This window comes from Macaca nemestrina, chromosome 18 (genome assembly GCF_043159975.1).
Source record: "Macaca nemestrina isolate mMacNem1 chromosome 18, mMacNem.hap1, whole genome shotgun sequence".
In the NCBI taxonomy this organism is placed as follows: domain Eukaryota; kingdom Metazoa; phylum Chordata; class Mammalia; order Primates; family Cercopithecidae; genus Macaca; species Macaca nemestrina.
The window spans coordinates 27,722,641-27,742,755 of record NC_092142.1 but is presented as its reverse complement, the minus strand read 5'-3'; the positions used below and the strand labels follow the sequence as shown (position 1 = coordinate 27,742,755).

Below are 20,115 nucleotides of genomic sequence, written 5' to 3'. Positions count from 1 at the left end.
ATTATTCCCCCAAACTTTGGATTTATTTGTCTGCCTAGCCTCATTCAACTCTGGGAAACACACTGAAGTGAATCAAATAAAAATTGAAGGTCAGTAGAAGACGGCAAAGGGGACATTCCAAAAGGGAACGTGCAGAGGCTGAGAGGCTGGAGAGATTGTTTAAAGATCAATAGTTTCAGCTGGGTGCGGTGGCTCACACCTGCAATCCTAGCACTTTGGGAGGCCAAGGCGGGTGGATCGCGAGGTCAGGAGTTCAAGACCAGCCTGGCCAATACGGTGAAACCCCCGTCTCCACTAATAATATAAAAATTAGCTGGGTGTGGTGGTGCACGCCCGTAGTCCCAGCTACTCGGGAGACTGAGGTAGAAGAATCGCTTGAACCCAGGAGGTGCAGGTTGCGGTGAGCTGAGATTGCACCACGGCACTCCAGCCTGGGCGACAGAGTGAGACTCCGTCTCAAAAAAAAAAAAAAAGACTAGAGAAGCAGAGAACATCGTATACCAGTTTGGGAGTTTTGGACTTTATTTATATTTTTTGAGACGAAGTCTCGCTCTATAGCCCAGGTTGGAGGGCAGTGGTGTGATCTGGGCTCACTGCAACCTCTGCCTCCCAGGTTCAAGTGATTGTCCTGCCTCAGCCTCTCCAGAGTAGCTGGGATTACAGGCGTGTGCCACTGCACCTGGGTAATTTTTTGTATTTTTCTTCTTTTTTTTTGGTAGAGATGGGGTTTCACCATGTTGGCCAGGCTGGTCTTGAACTGCTGACCTCAGGTAATCTGCCCACCTTGGCCTCCCAAAGTGCTAGGATTACAGGCATGAGCCACCACGCCCGTCCTGGACCTCTTAATTTTATGATAATCTGAGTTCCCAAAAGAGTAATTGATAGAAAAAAAACTAGACCTGAGGACACAACTTTCTAAGTTCAAATTTCTTTTATTTTTTTGAGAGGGCCAGGCTGGAGTGCAGTGTCACAATTTCAGCTCACTGCAACTTCCGCCTCCCGGGTTCAAGCAATTCACCTGCCTCAGCCTCCCAGGTAGCTGGGACTACAAGCGCACCACCAAGCCCAGCTTTTTTTTTTTTTTTTTTTAAATAGTAGAGACGGGGTTTCACCATGTTGGTCAGGCTGATCTCGAACTCCTGACCTCAGGTGATCCACCTGCCTTGGCCTCCCAAAGTGCTGGGATTACAGGCTTGAGCCACCACACCCAGCCGGGTTCAAATTTCTTATTCTTTGTGTTTACAGACAGGGTCTCACTCTGTTTCCCAGCCTGGTCTTGAACTACTGGGCTCAAGTGATTCACCTCGGCCTCCCAAAGTGCTGAGATTACGTGCTTGAGCCACCACACCTGGCCCCGGATTCAAATTTCAGTGTAAAATCCCCCATCCACAGTTATACAAGCAATGAACGAGTTATTTAACCTCTCTGAGCCAGTTTCCTCCTCTTAAAAAAGGCATAAACTTTCACTCAATAGTAAGCAACTAAGAAGCCGGGCACGGTGGCTCAAGCATGTAATCCCAGCACTTTCGGAGGCTGAGGCAGGTGGATCACCTGAGGTCAGGAGTTTGAGATCAGCCTGACCAACATGGTGAAAGCCCGTCTCTATTAAAAATGCAAAAATTAGCTGGGTGTGGTGGCGGGTGCTTGTAATCCCAGCTACTCAGGACGCTGAGGCAGGAGAGTTGCTTGAACCCCGGAGGCAGAAGTTGCGGTGAGCCAAAATTGCTCCATTGCACTCCAGCCTGGGCGACAAGAGCAAAGATCTGTCTTAAAAAAATAAACAAATGAAAATACAAAAATTAGCCAGGCGTGGTGGCGCCCAGTACTTGGGAGGCTGAGGCAGGAGAATAATCGTTTGAACCTGGAAGGTGGAGGTTGCAGTGAGCCAAGATTGCACCACTGCACTCCAGTCTGGGCAAGAAACCAAGCCTTCGCCTCAAAAAAAAAAAAAAAAAAAAAAAAAAGAGGAGGCCGGGAGAGGAGGCTCACGCCTGTAATCCCAGCACTTCAGGAGACCAAGTCGGGTGGATCACGAGGTCAGGAAATTGAGACCATCCTAGCTAACATGATGAAACCCCGTCTCTACTAAAAATACAAAAAATAAAATAATTGGCCAGGTGCGGTGGCTCACGCCGCTAATCCCAGCACTTTGGGAGGCCGAGGCGGGCGGATCACAAGGTCAGGAGATCGAGACCATCCTGGCTAACACGGGGAAACCCTGTCTCTACTAAAAAATACAAAAAAATTTAGCCGGGCGTGGTGGTGGGCGCCTGCAGTCCCAGCTACTCAGGAGGCTGAGGCAGGAGAATGGCATGAACCCGGGAGGCGGAGCTTGCAGTGAGCCGAGATCGCGCCACTGCACTCCAGCCTGGGCGACAGAGCAAGAGAGCGAGACTCTGTCTCAAAAAAGAAAAAGTAGAGGAAGAAAAAAAGCAACTAAGAAATGTCAAGGGGACCATTTTGGAATCAGAGAAGTCATGCTGACTGAGGCACAGGCTTGGCGTGGGAAAAGTGGATTCCAATATGGTAACTTCTGAAGTTGTCCATGGCAAATATTTCTCTGACGGCAAAGGAAGAGATCCGAACCGGGATTCCCTCATCCATTGAAAAAGTATTAACAAGTATTTATGTATGCCTACGGTGCCAAGCCTTATTCTAACCACTGGGGCTGCAATACTTAAAAAGACAAAGTTGGATCCTCCAAGGATTGTGGTGGGGAAGGCTAACAAAATAACAAAAATATGTAACATTTTTTAAAAAGTGCAATAAAGTTACAAAGCCTAGCCCCAGCTCTGCTTGTTTCCCTAGCTGAAATGGAGGATGGCCGGGTGCGGTGGCTCACACCTGTAATCCCAGCACTTTGGGAGGCCCGAGGCAGGAGGATGGTTTGAGCCCAGGGGTTCGAAGTGACAGTGAGTTATGATAGCCCCACTGACTCCAGCCTGAGCGACAGAGAGAGACCCTGTCTCTAATTTAGGAAAAAGAAAGTTGCCGGGCGCGGTGGCTCAAGCCTGTAATCCCAGCACTTTGGGAGGCCGAGACGGGTGGATCACGAGGTCAGGAGATCGAGACCATCCTGGCTAACACGGTGAAACCCCCGTCTCTACTAAAAAATGCAAAAAACTAGCCGGGCGAGGTGGTGGGCGCCTGTAGTCCCAGCTACTCGGGAGGCTGAGGCCGGAGAATGGCGTGAACCCGGAAGGCGGAGCTTGCAGTGAGCTGAGATCCGGCCACTGCACTCCAGCCTGGGCGACAGAGGAGACTCTGTCTCAAAAAAAAAAAAAAAAAAGAAAGTTGTGGCCGGGCGCGGTGCCTAACGGCTGTAATCCCAGAACTTTGGGAGGCGAAGGGGGGGCGGGGGCGGATCACCTGAGGTACGCAGTTCGAGACCAGTCTGACCAACATGGAGAAACCACGTCTCTGTTAAAAATACAAAATTAGCCCGGCGTGGTGGCGCATGCCTGTAACCCCAGCTACTAAGGAGGTTGAGGCAGGAGGATTGCTTGAACCCGGGAGGTGGAGGTTGCGGTGAGCCGAGATCGTGCCACTGCACTCCCGCCTGGGCAAGAGCAAAACTCCGCCTCAAAAAGAAAGAAAGAAAGCTGTTAAAACATTTGTATAAAATGAAAGGGGAGGTGACTGTTCTAGGGTTTCTAACAGCCTCCACATCGCCCAGCAACAGAGCCCACAAAACTGCCCCTGGCCTCCACCGGGATCCTCCTGCTTCTTCCCCATCTGCGGTTGGGGAAGTGGTGCAGGGGTCGCTGCGAAGGAGGGAGAGGAGCGTGTATGACGCCACATCCGGCGCGCGGCGGAACTGGCCTCCCTTTGCTTCCGCGGCGGGGCCGGAAGTAGAAGCGGCGGCGGCGGTGGCTGCGGCCCAAAGCGGAGTGAAAGAGGGAGGCAGGGAGCCGGAGAGCCGGAACCGGAGTCGCAGCGGCGGTAATATTGCCAGACTCCTCTAAGTCACCGTCCTTAGCGCGGGACCGCGGGGTTCGACGGGAGTTAGCGGGGTTGCGGCCGGGCCGTGGGACGCTGGGGGGTCCTGAGGCCGATGTGAGGGGAGGCGGGGGTGGGGGAGCCGGGCCGGCTCTAGAATCGAGTTGTCCGCCCCGCGCCCCGCACGGACACTCTGATCCGCGGGCTCGTCTTGGCCTTTCCCAGGAGACCCCTGTGCGGTACGGAGGGGGCGGCGGCCCCGACTCTGACCCGCGCCGGGGGTGGGCCATGGCGGAGATCAGCGACCTGGACCGGCAGATCGAGCAGCTGCGTCGCTGCGAGCTCATCAAGGAGAGCGAAGTCAAGGCCCTGTGCGCTAAAGCCAGGTGAGCCCATTGGCCCTGGGGAAGGGAGGCCAAGCCGCCGCCCACGGGTTCTGTCCTGGGGCAAACCCAACTGAGAACTTTGGGCTTGCCTCGCCCTGGAAGCTTTCCCAGAGAGGAGCAGGATGGAACCGCTGCCCTCGAGGAAAAGCTAGCCTGCTCGGGGAAGACAGAGCGGATAAAGACACTTAAAGTATTAGACGATGTGTTTCTAGTAGAGTAAGAATGTTACGTAAAGTACTTAGGAAACTCAAGGAAACAAGTCCATCTGTCGGGGGTCGGAAGCTTGTTGGAGGGGGGCCGAACTGTGGGACAGTCCTCGAATAAGGAGGTGGTAAAAGAGCCAAAAATCAAAGATTTAAGACAGGAAAGTTAAAGACCCTGTGATTTATAAAAGTCCTTTAATTACAACAACCCTTAAAGGTTGGTGGTATTGTACTCATTTTACAGGTGAGAACTTTCATGTTAAAAGTTACCCACAAGTAGGGAATGAGGATCGGAAGCCAGCTCTTAGTGTCCCGTCCTTTTTCAGGCCATAATGCAAAAAGGTGTGGAGTTGGATTACTCACGTTCAGGGTGGGAGCCTGAGAAATCGTAGCAAGTAAGCTAGGGTAAAGCATGATAGGGAGGGAGGCCAGTTCAGAGTTCTGTGGGAAGTAGGATGAAGCAGTGGTTAAGGCTCTGGGTTTTGCAGTGTGAGATGGCTCTAGGTTTGAATCTGAATTCTGCCGCTTTCTAGCTGTGTTAGTGATCTTAAGGTGTCTTTATTTGTAAAGCGGAGTTAATAGTACTTAATAAGATGGTTGTGAAGGTTCAGTGAGTTGGTGCTTGAGATGAGGTTAGCACAGTGTCTTGGTACAGCATACGTGCTTGATAATCACCAGGTATTCTATTTCTCTTGGAAGAGGGCAATAATGAGATGGGTTAAAGCCATCAGGGAAGGCTTTTGAGTGGAGGTAGGCCTTGAAGGATGAAGATAATTTGGCTAGCTGATGGAGGCAGGGCCAGTGAGGGAAGGGCATTCCAAGCAGAACGAATGTAACAGTGGAGGCCCTGAGATGTATGGGGAACAGTCAGGGGTTTAATTATTACCTGCCTCCTCTGGGGCACTGTGTGATTGTGGCTTCTACCAGGCTGGAGAATTGTGGCAGAAGAACCCGCAGAATTACCCTATGTTTATTGAACAATAAACATTGGCCTGTATAGGGCCACTGTTGGCCTGGCCCTGTACTGGTAAAAAAAACTTTTGTCCATCTCTTCCCCCCAGCAATCCTGTGAGGTTGGAATCATTTGTTCCATTTTATCACACAGGAAGCCATGACTCGTAGAGGTCTGGTGACTTGACTGAGGTCACCCACTGAGGATGTGGCAGAGCTGGGTCCTGAATCTGTGACCGTCAGGCTCTTTGCTTGGCCCTGCCTCACATAGACTCCCTGCAGCCAGACAGGGCCTGTGAGGGGATGTTGAGCAAGGTCGGCCTCTTTTTCACCACCCGTCTGTGGCTTTTCTCTTTTGCCAGCTCAAGAAAATGTCCCTGACCAGACTAGCCCCACGGTGTTTTTAGTTTTTCCCTCTCCCTCAGTCCTGATTGGCATTTTTAGGAACTTATACCTGTTATTGCGTGGCTCTGTTCTTTAACCCTGAAGTCTTATCTCCGTCACAGGCCCTGAATCAGCGTGGTGGTGATGGTAGGCAAAGCTTGGATAGCATGCTGGAGTTTGCAGAATAGCAGGAAGTTATGTATTCAGTCTCCATGGCTCCTTGCAACAGCCTAAGGAATAGGCAGGGCGGGCTGAGTATTTAGCCCCATTTCATAGCAGAGGAAACTGAGCCTCTGAGTAGATAATGTCTTGTCCAACTCACGCAGCTAGTCGGAGGGGAAGTTAGTTTTGCATCCAGGTCTTTGACTGTGCTCCGTGGTCACTGAGAACCAGGCAGAGGCATTTAGGTTTTGATGTGTGGTGTGAGGCAGCAGGGAGCCATGGAAGACTGAGGGGTGGAGGGTCCTGCCCAGTTGAAACTGAGTGAAACTAGGAGGTACTAGGCCAAGGCTCAGTCTGAAGCGGGGCCAGCTCTGATACCTGGTTATGGCCTCCTGGGGACCCAACAGAGACCCAGGCTGAGGCTGGTAGTGTCAAGAGCACCAGCTTGCCCAGAGGGCACAGAGATGCAGGTGAAACCCGTGGAAACACAGAGGTCCGCAGTGTCTGAGCTGAAATTGCTGCTCCTAGAAATACTAGCACAGAAGAGCTGAGCTTTTGAATCAGGTGGTCTTCAGTATGAATCTTTGCCTTGTCACCTAGAAACAATATGACCCTTGTCAAGTCACTTTCTGATTTTTTGAAATGATAATGACATGCAGTTGAGAGTCTGGGTATCTGGGCACAGGGCCTGCTGCGCTGGTAGCTGTTACTGCAGGCAGGTCATGATAGGGCTGGTGAAGTACTGCAAGTGACAGAACTGGGGCTGGAATCTGGGCCTGATCCCCAGACCATAATGGGGTCGTGCCGGCACTGAGGGGTGCTTTTCCGAGAGCACGGGCCCTGCATGTGACCTCCCTGGGTTTCAGGTTTTCACTCAGGGTCTGTGGAAGGGGCTGGCATAAATTCTTAGGAAATTGGGCTTCTGGGTTCCAATTTAGCCACTCTCCAGCTTGGTAACCTTGACCCTGCCGCTTCAGTTTCTTTTTTTCTTGCCCTTTTTTTTTTTTTTTTTTTTTTTTTTGAGACGGAGTTTCGCTCTTGTCGCCCAGGCTAGAGTGCGATGGTGCGATCTTGGCTCACGGCAACCTCCGCCTCCCAGGTTCAAGTGATTCTCCTACATCAGCCTCCTGAGTAGCTGGGTTTACAGGCACACACCACCATGCCCAGCTAATTTTTGTATTTTTAGTAGAGACGGGGTTTCACCATGTTGGCCAGGATGGTCTCAATCTCTTGACCTCATGATCCACCCACCTTGGCTTCCCAAAGTGCTGGGATTACAGGCGTGAGCCACCGTGCCCAACCTAGCTTCGGTTTCTTTACTGTTATATGAGGCTGAAGAGAACCTCACCAGTCTGTTGGAAAAGTCACTGTGAGCAGTTGATGGGGAAGGATGTTCAGCACAAGAAGCAGTGCAAGTGGGACAGTACAGGTGCTGGTGTGGCCTCTCGGACCACTGCCAGTGCCGCCTCCTTTTCCCAGAAAGCCAGGGAGACCTCCTTCCTGCTGCCTCTGCTATACAGAGCAAGGGGCCTAAGTGAATCCTCCTGTCCACTGAGCTCAGGAAACTCATTCTAAGGGAAGAGATTGGCAGAAAGAGGGGGGCCAGGCGAGTTGGGCTCCCACATCAGAATATCTTGATAAAGAATCAGACCCGAGAGCCAGGCTTCCCTGGATCACATCCCACCTGTGTTACTGGCACCAAGCCAGCCTCCTCCCATGCTTCAGTGTCTTCATCTGAGTACTGGGAATCATAGTACCTACCTGTCAAGCTCTTAATAACATTCCTGGCACACAGTATGAGCTCAAATGTTCACTGCTGCTGTTACCAGGCAAAATTTGGAAATATAGTATTGCTTAAATTGGGTGTCTATAGGCTGGGTGCAGTGGCTCACGCCTGTAGTCCCAGCACTTTGGGAGGCAGAAGTGGGTGGATCACCTGAGGTCAGGAGTTCGAGACCAGCGTGGACAACATAGTGCAACCCCGTCTCCACTAAAAATACAAAAATCAGCCGGGCCTGGTGGCACACGCCTGTAATCCCAGCTACTTGGGAGGTTGAAGCAGGAGAATCGCTTGAACCCAGGAGGCAGAGGTTGCAGTGAGCAAAGATGGCGCCACAGCACTCTAGACTGGGCAATGGAGCCAGACTCTGTCTCAAAAAAAAAAAAAATTTGGGTGTCTTACCTGGCAAAGTGATTTCATCTCCTGCTCACTCAAGTAGAAGTAGACTGCACCGCAAGGAGAAATAGAAAATATTTAAGTCCTTGTAGTCGTAAAGAAATATTGAACACGTGGCAAGAGCATCTCACTTTTTTTTTTTTTTTTTTTTGGGAGACAGCCTTGCTCTGTCACCCAGGCTGGAGTGCAGTGGCCCGATCTCGGCTCACTGCAACCCCCGCCTACCAGGTTCAAGCAATTCTTCTGCCCCAGTCTCCTGAGTAGCTGGGATTACAAGCATGCACCACCACGCCTGGCTAATTTTTGTATTTTTAGTAGAGATGGGGTTTCACCATGTTGGTCAGGCTGGTCTCGAACTCCTGACCTCGTGATCTGCGTGCCTTGGCCTCCCAAAGTGCTGGGATTACAGGTGTGAGCCACCGCGCCTGGCCAAGAGCGCATCACTTTGAAGGTGCATCCACTGGTGGGCCTGTCCTGGGCACCTACCCTTGTATCTGGATAGCCTGGGAGAAGGGCTCTGTGATTGGCCAAGAGTTACTTAAGCTCTGCTGTGGAGAGGCTGGGGAGACCCGCCTCCCAGGAGTGAGTCCTGGATGCGGAAGAGGGAGCTTAAGGGGGAGTCAGGGCTGGAAAAGTCCCAGCCTGCTCAGAAGGCCTGGAACGCTGGAATAAGAACTTGGACTTTGTCCTTTTGGCAGCAGGGAGCCACGGAAGGGTGTTGCATGCTGGAGGGCTGTGGCCAGCCTGTTCTGGGGAGACTGTATGCTTCACTCCTGCCCCCTGGAGGTTCAAGAACCACCTCATATCCTCCCCTCCCTGCCAAAAAAGGTCAGGAATTGGGCTGGGCTGGCCTGGCTGTGGTGACCCTGGTCTTCTCCTGTCTCCAGAGAGATCTTGGTAGAGGAGAGCAACGTGCAGAGAGTGGACTCGCCAGTCACAGTGAGTACCTGCTGTCCCTGCAGAGCCGGGCCTGGTCTTTTAGGCACATGGACTTTCCTCTTCATCTTGGGGGCTCTATAAGCCCACCCCTAAGCCTCTTTTGTCTGTCCTTTCCCTCATCTTCAAGGGAGCACTGTTACAAGAAGTGGGGGTTGCTGTGCACAGTGGCTCACACCTGTAATCCCAGCACTTTGGGAGGGCAAGATGGGCACATCACTTGATGTCAGGAGTTCAAGACCAGCCTGGCCAACATGGTGAAACCCCGTCTCTACTAAAAATACAAAAATTAGCCACCTGTGGTGGCAGGTGCCTGTAATCCCAGCTCCTTGGGAGGCTGAGGCAGAAGAATCGCTTGAACCTGGGAGGTGGAGATTGCAGTGAGCCAAGATCGGGCCACTTCCCTCCAGCCTGGGTGACAGAGGGAGACTGTGTCTCGAGAGAAAGAGAGAGAGAGAGGAAGGAAGGAAGGAAGAAAAAAAGGAAAGAAAGAAAAGAAAGAAAAAGAAAAGAAGAGAAGAAAAGAAAAAGGAAAGAAAGAGGGGTGTGGGAAGGGACTTTGGATTTGTTAGTGGAGATTCTTGGCCAGGGCAGAAGGACTCCTATTTGGTGAGTGATTCTGCTCACATGTCTCCAGGGCTCTGTGTTAGTAACTTGATTCTGGGTACTTTGAGGGGAGTGGAGAGAGGAGGGGGCCGGGACATCTACCTGGAAGGACTTAGTTCTAGCTCTTGCCTACAGAATAGTTGGTACTCAGCGTGGGACAGCGGGTGTGTTTCTGGAGCAGACTGACTTGGTGTGGGAGAGGAGAATTTTGGCCCTAGGAAGCAGAGGTGTAGCCAAGAGTGATAAAGCTCCCTAAAGCAGTGGGTGTTTGGAGGGTCGTCCCTGGCAACTCCCACTGCTCGAGTTCCAATCCCCCCTTCCTGCTCCCCAGGTGTGCGGTGACATCCATGGACAATTCTATGACCTCAAAGAGCTGTTCAGAGTAAGTGTGTGGCCACTACTGCGAAATGTAACGGGGATGACTAGAAGACCCCTTTAATCGAGGGTGAGAGCCTTAATTTGAGGGTGTGGAGTGGGGGCAAGAGGCCCCGAGTTAGATGGGCAGTTGTGGAAGAAGGGCCTCTGCTGGACAGAAACAGGTAGGGGGTAGGGGACTGTTTAGGACAGGGCAAAACTTTCTACTTCCCCACAGGTGGGTGGCGATGTCCCTGAGACCAACTACCTCTTCATGGGGGACTTTGTGGACCGTGGCTTCTACAGTGTCGAAACGTTCCTCCTGCTGCTGGCACTTAAGGTGGTAGTCCCCGGCTTCTGCACCCCCAACCTGGGCCACCTCGGGTCGGGCCTGTCTTAGTCCATTCTACCCTCATCTCCTACTGTGGCCAGCCCCACCTTGGAGCTGTGTCACTGATGATGGACCGATCCTGCTTTTGGGGGTGGTCAGAGACTCAGGGGGGGTGGTGGTGAGGCCAGTGGGGCAGCATTCTGGGAGGGGCAGAGGCTCACTGTTGCGAATGTGGCAGGTCATTGATGCCACTGGTGGGAGAGGCAGTGTGGGGCCAGATGACAAAGGGCCTGGGTGCCTTGCTTAGGGACCCGGTCTGTGTCTGGCAGGTGAAAGAAGAGCCATTAGGTTCATAGTTGATGGGGATGGGTCAGGTTTACATTCTCTGGAGGGGTCCTGCAGGCCTGGGAGGTGGCTGATGCCACACGATCAGGCGAGAGGTTCCAAGAGTGTGCTGGGCAGTGGTTGTGAGGATGGCATGAGGAGGTCAGAGAGGGATGTGTGGAGAGACCGTCTAGGAGCCAGCCCCGGCTTGGTGGCCACCCCCAGGTTCGCTATCCTGACCGCATCACGCTCATCCGGGGCAACCATGAGAGTCGCCAGATCACGCAGGTCTACGGATTCTACGATGAGTGCCTGCGCAAGTACGGCTCGGTGACTGTGTGGCGCTACTGCACCGAGATCTTCGACTACCTCAGCCTGTCAGCCATCATCGATGGCAAGGTAGGCCAGCTCAGGGCTCCATGGGACGGGGAGAGGAGGGGGGCTCCAGGCCTCAGCCCCGCCCTCTTTCCTTGCTGTCCCCTGTAGATCTTCTGTGTGCACGGGGGTCTCTCCCCCTCCATCCAGACCCTGGATCAGATTCGGACAATTGACCGAAAGCAAGAGGTGCCTCATGATGGGCCCATGTGTGACCTCCTCTGGTCTGACCCAGAAGGTGAGGGCATGTGGGCAGGGGCAGACAGGGACAGCCAGGAGGGGTTGGGAAAGAGAGGGAGCAGGGCTGGCCTTCACTGGCATCTGTCCTCCACCTACCAAATGGCTGGAACCCTGGAGGTTGAGCAGGGAGGCCTGCATGACAGATGCTTTGAACGCACAGTGGCTTGGGGCATGGCTCAGAGGGCTGTAGTGGACAACTAAGTCATTGCTCCCTGAAGTGAAGGGATCTTGGAACATGACAGCAGCTTCTTCAGAGGTCAGAACCCCAGAATGATAGCCCCCTGAGACCCCTCATTTTGTGGGTTCTCCACTAGTGTAGAGCAGAGCTGAGATTTAAAGTCAGGTCTTCTGAGGACCAGCCAGAGTTCTTGTTGTCACACATACAGACAGGCACACACGCGCACACACACACTCTCTGTCTGCTCCATCATAGCCACACGCACGTGAGGCCTCTGCTCCACAGCCACACACACACAGACACACGCACACATGCAGCCACTGCTCCACAGCCACTCCCGACCGCTCTGTGACAGCACTGGGTGCCCTTCTGTCTTTGGGAGCACCCCTTTCACTCCTGGTTACTGTTTGGCCAGGGGATTATGTGATCACTGTCATTATGAGGAGGTCCCAGCCATTGGGCATTCTTTCTCCTCTGGAGCTCATCTGCCCCTACATTTGCTGTCCTGGTCCCCACCATCCCACAGACCATATTCAGGCCCCATGCTCTGGTCCCATGGGCCTCTGGTGGACTTGGGGAGGGGCCAGGCTGCTCACCCTCAAGGGGCAGTGCTGGCAGCCGGAGAAGCCTGAGGATATCCCTCTGCATCCCTCCCTTGCCCCATCAGACACCACAGGCTGGGGCGTGAGCCCCCGAGGGGCTGGCTACCTATTTGGCAGTGACGTGGTGGCCCAGTTCAATGCAGCCAACGACATTGACATGATCTGCCGTGCCCACCAACTGGTGATGGAAGGTTACAAGTGGCACTTCAATGAGACCGTGCTCACTGTGTGGTCGGCACCCAACTACTGCTACCGGTGAGCCAGCTGGGCCGGGCTGGGAGGGGCGGGCATCTGAGCCGAGCTGCTTCTGACCCTGCTGCCCCGCCTTCCAGCTGTGGAAATGTGGCAGCCATCTTGGAGCTGGACGAGCATCTCCAGAAAGATTTCATCATCTTTGAGGCCGCTCCCCAAGAGACACGGGGCATCCCCTCCAAGAAGCCCGTGGCTGACTACTTCCTGTGACCCCCCCGGCCCCTGCCCCTACAGCCCTTCTGGCCCTCGGACCACTGTGACTCTGCCTTCTTCCTCAGACGGAGGCTGGGCGTTGTGGGGGGAGCTGTCCCGGCTCTGCTCTTCCCCAAGAGGGTGCTTCGAGGGTGAGGACTTCTCTGGAGAGGCCTGGAGACCCAGCTCCATGTTCCTCCTCTCCTCTCTCCCCACTTGAACCATGAAGTTTCCAATAATTTTTTTTTCTTTTTTTCCTTCTTTTTTCTGTTTGTTTTTAGATAAAAATTTTGAGAAAAAAAAGAAAAAAAAAATTCTAATAAAAGAAGAAAAATGGTCTTTGGGTTTTTGCCAGACTTGGTTGGGAATGCATAGGGTTGCTGGCCTGGGACCTGGGGTGGACCTCAGGGCCTTGACTGCTTCAGGGCCCCGACCTGCCAGGATGGCCAGGCTCAGGCCAGTCAGCTTGCCCAGGGCCTCCAGGGGCCGCTGCCCGCTGGCTTCCCCAGTGCTAGGGAGAGGGCTCTGTTCTCATGGCAGCCTTATTAACAGCATCACGAGATTCTGATTTCTCCACTTTCCTGAAGAGATGGGCCTAGAGAGCTGGTAGATTTCGTGCTAGGTCAGGCAGCTGGAAACACAGGTTTAGATCTGGGTCTGGGTCTCCCAGCAAAGCCTTTGCTCACCCAGCCCCGCCCAGGGCCAAACACAGGAGCTTCAATGTTTCCTGAGCATGGATGGCTTTTGAGTTTTATTAACAAAAATACTCTGGTCCCAGAACAACAGACTGGTGTGGCCTGCACTAGTGGTGTGGGGGTGGGGATTGAGCCCCCCCCCAAGGGCTCACAGGGGGACCCGGTAGGTGGGGATACTGGTCTGTAGCCCCATTTGGCCAGGCAGAGCCCCTTCCATTCACACGGAGGTGAGAGCCGGGAAGGGGAAGCCGGCCCCAGCTGGACTCCCAGCAGCCTTGGTTGGGCTTTGAAGCCAGAGCGGGGTGGGAGTGAAATCAAGGTGTGAAGTTGTGGGGGGGGTGGGCAGGCCCAAGGCAGCCATTTGGTGTGGGGGATGGGGATGGTGGAGGTGAGGGGGCTCCAGGGCTGGGGGAAGGGAGCAGGAGGTTTGTGATGGAGGCAGAGGGGCCCAGCAATGGCTCAGTACATGGGTTTGGAGCCCACATCCAGATAGCCCCCAGGCCCAGGGTATGGTAAAGGGAAGGGGCCCCCTTGGAGAAAGTGCGGGGCAAAGGGTGCCGCCGGTGGAGCCGCTGGGTACCCGGAGCCCCCTGGCCCGGGTGGCAGCTCCAGAAATGCAGCCGAGTAGGGGCCTGAGCGCCCAGAGTCTGGAGCCTCCGGGAAGCTGGGGCTCCTGACATGGGAGAGAAGGATGTCAGAGCAGTGCCGAGGGTCCCGCAGCCCCGCCTGGTCCCCTGTCCCACTCACCTGGTGGGAAGGTGACTGGGGGCCCCGTGGAAAGCCGCAGGGTGCATGAGGTAGGCCTCGGCACTGGGGCCACCACACGGAGGTGCCAGGGCAGTGGTGACTTCCCCGGGGGCTGAGGCCTGTTCTGGGTCTGATTCATGAATGTCTCCACCCAGAGTGGAGTCGCAGGGACCACCTGGTGCGTCCGGGGAGAGGGAAGGGAGAGGTTGGGCTAGGGAGGATCCGTGTCTCAGGCCTGGCCCCATCGCCATCGGGACTATACTCACCTCCGCTCCCATAGGCCTCTGTGGCTGCTGGCTCTGGGCCCCGCAGTTTCCTCTTCACACGGGCATCTCGCTCCCTGGGAAACAGTGGTGGTGATGATGATGATGACGGTGATGGCCATGGTGATGGTAATAACAGTACTTACCCAGTGCCAGGCATTTCACCCTCCCAGGGACCCTGTTGGGTAGGGGCCATCATTATACCCATTTTACAGATGAAACTGAAGGCCAGAAAATTAAATAACTAGAAAGTGGCAGAGCTGGAATTTTGTCCCTGCTCAAGCTTGTCCATGCTTTACTATTGTGTTTAGTATCAATGGAAACTCCTTCCCAGAGGCAAGGCCAGGGCACGGTCTCACCTAGCTCATCCTTCTGCCCCATCTCCACTCTGAGCCTCTCTCTGGAATCCTCTTCTGTCCCCTCTTCACCTGCTGAACCCATCCTTTTTTTTTTTTTTTTTTTTTTTTTGAGACGGAGTATCGCTCTGTCACCCAGGCTGGAGTGCAGTGGCCGGATCTCAGCTCACTGCAAGCTCCGCCTCCCGGGTTCACGCCATTCTCCTGCCTCAGCCTCCCGAGTAGCTGGGACTACAGGCGCCTGCCACCTCGCCCGGCTAAGTTTTTGTATTTTTAGTAGAGACGGGGTTTCACTGTGTTAGCCAGGATGGTCTCGATCTCCTGACCTCGTGATCCGCCCATCTCGGCCTCCCAAAGTGCTGGGATTACAGGCTTGAGCCACCTCGCCCGGCCCCTTTTTCTTTTCATTTTTAAAATTTGAGATGCAGTCTTGCTATGTTGCCCAGGCTGGAGTGCAGTCTGGAGTGCAGTGACATGGTCACAGCTCACTGCATCCTCCGACTCCTGGGCTCAAGTGATCTTTCCATCTCAGCCTCCTAAAGCGCTGTGACTACAGGCATGAGCCACCAAACCTATCCTTGCCTTAGTGCTAGCGCAAGTTCCTCAAGGAAGTCCTCCCTGATCTCCGAGAGCACACACCCCTCCCTCATAACATCTGTCACAGTTATGAGACAGTTAAATGCAAATGCTTTTGCATTTGGTGGAGTGACTCCTTGGTTCATGTCTGTCTCTTCTGACAAACTGGAAGCTCCTTGAGGGCAGGGGCCAGCTCTGAGGGGCTACACTTGGAACAGTTCCCACGGCCTTATGGAACCTTTACTGTCCAAGATAACCTGGCTTCCCCTCCCCTGCCTGACTCCTACTCACTCCACTGCAGCCACGCCACAGGCACAGCCCCACCTCAGGGCCTTTGCACGTGCTGTTCCCACTCCCTAGTGTGCTTTGCCAGATGCCCACCTGGCTCCCTCCCATACTTCCTTCAGCTCTTTCTCAAGTGTCTTCTTCCTGCCGAGGCCTTTTCAGGCCTCTTATCTAATAGCTCACCCCAGTCCTTCCTATCCTTTCCTGTTTATTTCTCTTCTCCTTTTTTCCTTTTTTTTTTTTGTGACAGAGTTTTCTTTCTTTCTTTCTTTTTTGATACGAAGTTTTACTCTTGTTGCCTAGGCTGGAATGCAATGGCACGATCTCGACTCACTGCAACCTCCACCTCCTGGGTTCAAGAGATTCTCCTGCCTCAGCCTCCCGAGTAGTTGGGATTACAGGCGCGTGCCACCATGCCTGGCTAATTTTTGTATTTTTAGTAGAAACAGGGTTTCACTGTGTTGGCAGGCTGGTCTCAAACTTCTGACCTCAGGTGATCTGCCCGCCTCAGCCTCCCAGAGTGCTGGGATTACAGAAGCAAGCCACCGCACCTGGTCTCTCTTCTCTTTAGAATGGCTTCCTAACAGATGGCATTTTATTTATTTCTCTTGTCTGCTTGTCTGCTGTCCCCACTAGAAATCAGTTCCATCAGGGCTGGGGCTTTGGTTTACTTTGTTTGATTTATCTCCAGTGCCTGGAACTGTCCCTGGCACATAGCAGGTACTATATAAGTATTTGCTGAGTCAGTGAATGAATGTTTTTACTTACCACTGTATTCCTGATGTCCAGCACGGTGCCTGGCACACAGTGAGTGATTAATAAACATTTGTTGAATGCATGAACGAATGAATGAACAACTCCCACCTCTTACAGTTTCTGCCGTTCTCCCGGAAGCCTTTGGCAAAGGGATTGGCTGCAATCTTCAGTTGTGTGATCTGGGGACACACATCCAGGGTCAAAGCAACTGTGGTCTGGGCAGGGCGCCACCACCCCCTCAAGCAGGGGCACTCACCCGTGGGTTCTGGTAGGCCGTCACAGAGATGAATGTGGTCTCCGGAAAGCGAAAGGAAGCCATGCCCCCCCAGTGCTGGCTGCAGAGCTGAGCTGCCCGAACTAGGTGTATGCGGGGTTGGTACTTGTGCATGGAGTGCAGGATCAGCTGGGAGGGAGGAAATGGGAGTGATTCCCTGCCCTGTGCCCCAGCCTTGGCCTCCCTTCTAGCACCCCCAACCCTATCCTAGAGTCCCAGCCTGGGCCTCACGTGGCCGTGGGGGTCCAGCGTGCTGTTGGTGAGCTTGACACGATGGAAAGACACAGGCTGCCTCATCCAATGTGCACCAGTGGCTGGAGAGTCGGGGTGAATGTAGACACGGTCGGGTAGGCGGGGCTCTGCCTTGCCGCTGGGCTCCCACCGCCGGCCCTGCCAGCGATAGCGAGCCCCGTCCACCGGAACAACGTCCAGAAGAAACAAGTAACGGGCCTCGGGGTCCAGGCCAGTGACTGACACTCGGCAGGCAGGGAACATGCGCCTGTGCAAGGGAGGGGACAGGAGAGGCCTGGTGCTACCCACTGGCCAGGGGTGGGCCCAGCACCAGTAACGGGACATAGCAGCAGGCTCCCCAGAGCTGTCAGAGAAACATCAAGGGAGGTGGAATTAGAACCCAGAGGGCAGGCCGGAGGCTGTGGCTCACACCTCTAATCCCAATACTTCGGGAGGCCAAGGTGGGAGGATCTCTTGAGTCCAGGAATTCAAGACCAGCTTGGGCAACACAGAAAGACCCCATCTCTACAAAAAATTAAAAAGTTAGCCAGGCATGGTGGTGCACACTGATAGTCCCAGTTACTACAGAGGCTGAGGCAGGAGGGTCACTTGAGCCTGGGAGGTCAAGACTACAGTGAGCCACAATTGCACCACTGCACTCCAGCCTGGGCAACAGGGCAAGACCCTGTCTCTGAAAAAGGAAAAAGGGCCAGGTGCAGTGGTTCACGCCTGTAATCCCAGCACTTTAGGAAGCTGAGGCGAGATCATGAGGTCAGAAATTTGAGACCCAGCCTGGCTAATATGGTGAAACACTGTCTCTACTAAAAATAAAAAAATTAGCCAGGTGTGGTGGCGTGTGCCTGTAGTCCCAGCTACTCGGGAGGCTGAGGCAGGAGAATCGCTTGAATCCAGGAAGCAGAGGTTGTGGTGAGCTGACGAGATAGCGCCACTGCACTCCAGCCTGGGCAACAGAGCGAGACTCCATCTCAAAAAATAAAAATAAAAAAAAGAACCCCGAGGGCAGAATCTTAGATCTGGAAGGTTTTCTTGTCTCATTTTACATTTGGGGAAACAGGACAGACAGGTTAAGCGATCTGTCACACAGCAGGTTAGGAACAGAGCCATGACTCCTACCCCTCAAAGCGTATTTGCAGAAGCAGGGGTGACTAACTTTCTTGCTAGGAGCTTCCTGTCCCCACCCTCCTCTCCTCCCCTGATGTCCAGCACCAGAATCTGCAGCTTTTAGATGAATTTGCTTTAGAAAAAATATACCCTGCCTGCAGTAGGGCTGAGGACTTTCCACGCTAGGGCTTGAGCTCCTGCCCTAAAGACCTCGTCACAGGCCACACACTGACCATGTCCCTGCCTCTAGGGTGACCCTGGACCTAGATATACTGAGTCCTATTCAAGCTGCATACTGATCCCCAGTCCTGGTCAGATTTCCCTGATACTGGTCACTGGGCTGGCCCTTGACCCCCTGTCCTTGTCTGGACACTGGTCTAGGCCACACACTAACCTATAACCCAGCAGGACTTCCTGACCCTGCCCCAGACTGACCCATGACCCTTGCCATAGATTGGTCCCTAAACTCAGCCACAGACTCCACAGACTAGCCCTTAGCCCTTGTCACAGAATGACTCCTGATTCCAGCCACAGAGTAACCCCTGTCCCAGGCCATAGTCAGATTCTAAGCCTAGGCAGAACTCTAGCCCCTAGGGAACCTCCCAGACCTAGCCCCTCCTCAGGGACTCTGCTTTTCCCAGGAGACCCCCACCAGAAACACGGACCCTGACCAGCCCCTCACCTCCCAGCTTTGGTGATGATCATTTCTGTTCCCACAGAGCTGAACTCCTTCCATAGCTCCCGGTTCTCCAGGCTCAGGCTGACCCCAGGGAGGGAATGGAGGGCCTCTGGAGCTGATGGGGCCGGCTCAGTGCCCATGGCAGGGGGCAGAAGGGGCAGAGGTGGGTGTGCGGCCAGGGTGCGGGGAGCAGCCTCCATCCCGGAGAGGAAGCAATCCAGTTTGGGGGTGTCCAGGTCTGGAAGCCGGGGAAAAATGAGGAGCCAGCCAAGGGCCCCAGCCTCCCTATTCTCCTACCCAGGAGCTGGTCCCAACGCTCACCGGGGTAGCGGTAGCCCTCTGCTAGGCCGGGTGGGAAGCTGGAGTCGGCCCCAGGTTGGGCGGGCCCCAGGCGGTAGCCGGCCCCCAGGGACGGGTACAATTCTCGTGGATGGTACATGTTGTAGTTCCGTCTGGCCTCAGGTCTCGCTGCCTAGAGCCCCCGGTGCTGCGAGATGCCCCCTTTATAGCTCACAGCTCAGCCCCTTCCAGACCCAGGATCACAGCCCCTCCCCTCTTTGGGGCCCTGGATTTGGGCTGGGGTGGAGACCCCTGGGGCCTCAGGGGTCCGAGCAGGGGCCGGATACCTGGGTACGGTCCCCTCCTTCCCTCCCTCCCCACCCCGGGCGGCTTCATTAGCCTCGACCCCCTGCCCCCTCATTACATAATTAACTCCTCGGCTTGATTGATCCCCGGGGCTCGGACAGGGACGCAGTTTGGCGCTTCCGGCCAGCTGGTCCCCGTTCCCACGGGGGGGAGCCCCAGCTAGGGATAAGCTGGGGGGCGGGGCATGGAGCCTGGACGGAGCCTGGAGTCCCGGGACACACCTTGGCGCCCCAGACCTTCTGGCAGGTGACCGCCCTCCGCCCCCCTTCACTTGGAGGCCGGGCCCTGGAGGGAAGCAGCATGACCAGAGAGAAAGTGCAGGCTGGAGGGATGCGGCCTGAGCTGATTTCACAGGGCACTCGGGGTCGCGAGGAGGCCGCAGCCCAGTCCCGAGCACCGTAGTCCTCCCTGGTCCCCATGCTTTAAAAAAAACCTCCACCCTGAGCCAAGCCTCCAAGGTTCGGAGGCGCGCACAGTCCGACAGCTTCTGACGCCTCGCGGCAGGGTTTCCCAGAAGGTCCCACGCTGGGGAACCCTCGGAACTACACTTCCCGGCAGGCCCAGCGTTGAGGCGCGCCCGAAGGAGCCGGATGGACCACGCGGGGGCCGCTGGAAGTTGTAGTCCGGCCGCGAGGGGGCTGCGAGGCCGGCGACGCGGTTGCCTCCCTGGGGCGCTGTCCCTAGGCGGCGGCCAAATGCTGCAGACGAGCACACGCAGATCAGGCGAGGTCACAGCGTAGGCAGCCAGAGTGGGCTCAGGGCCTCCGCCGGCAGTGAAACCGCCCCGGTTCCTGGAGACCCAGCTTGAACGACTTGCCTACCCCATTCCCCGCCGGGTCTCAGAACCGCACAGGTCTATAGGGGCAGAAATCTCCGCTTGAGCTTCCCCTCCCCG

The 20,115-nt window shown here is 54.7% G+C and overlaps 2 protein-coding genes across 5 annotated transcripts; one reads left to right on the top strand and one right to left on the bottom strand.

Annotated features, from left to right (window-relative positions):
- Window positions 1-3,826: 3,826 nt before the first annotated feature.
- Window positions 3,827-12,930, top strand: LOC105482886 (protein phosphatase 4 catalytic subunit). 2 transcript variants are annotated; one of them, XM_071084353.1, is made up of 9 exons: window positions 3,827-3,942; window positions 4,165-4,325; window positions 9,089-9,140; window positions 10,075-10,125; window positions 10,336-10,437; window positions 10,978-11,151; window positions 11,239-11,365; window positions 12,213-12,402; window positions 12,480-12,930. In XM_071084353.1, exons 2-9 carry the CDS (start codon window positions 4,228-4,230, stop codon window positions 12,607-12,609), a joined length of 924 nt encoding a protein of 307 aa, XP_070940454.1. In that variant the 5' UTR covers window positions 3,827-3,942; window positions 4,165-4,227; the 3' UTR covers window positions 12,610-12,930. The 2 variants fall into 2 exon arrangements, with proteins under 2 accessions (XP_070940454.1, XP_011741618.1); XM_011743316.2 differs by lacking the exons at window positions 3,827-3,942; window positions 4,165-4,325; window positions 9,089-9,140 and having other exon boundaries at window positions 10,109-10,188.
- A 189-nt stretch (window positions 12,931-13,119) lies between these two features.
- On the bottom strand, window positions 13,120-19,782 carry LOC105482884 (T-box transcription factor 6). 3 transcript variants are annotated; one of them, XM_071084352.1, is made up of 9 exons: window positions 19,442-19,782; window positions 18,897-19,062; window positions 18,579-18,813; window positions 16,775-17,042; window positions 16,526-16,672; window positions 16,378-16,448; window positions 14,300-14,373; window positions 14,034-14,244; window positions 13,120-13,959 (listed from the first exon to the last, which is right to left on the bottom strand). In XM_071084352.1, exons 2-9 carry the CDS (start codon window positions 19,012-19,014, stop codon window positions 13,746-13,748), a joined length of 1,338 nt encoding a protein of 445 aa, XP_070940453.1. In that variant the 5' UTR covers window positions 19,015-19,062; window positions 19,442-19,782; the 3' UTR covers window positions 13,120-13,745. The 3 variants fall into 3 exon arrangements, with proteins under 3 accessions (XP_070940453.1, XP_011741615.1, XP_011741614.1); XM_011743313.2 differs by having other exon boundaries at window positions 14,034-14,208; window positions 19,442-19,780; XM_011743312.2 differs by lacking the exon at window positions 19,442-19,782 and having other exon boundaries at window positions 14,034-14,208; window positions 18,897-19,231.
- Between the last annotated feature and the right edge of the window lie 333 nt (window positions 19,783-20,115).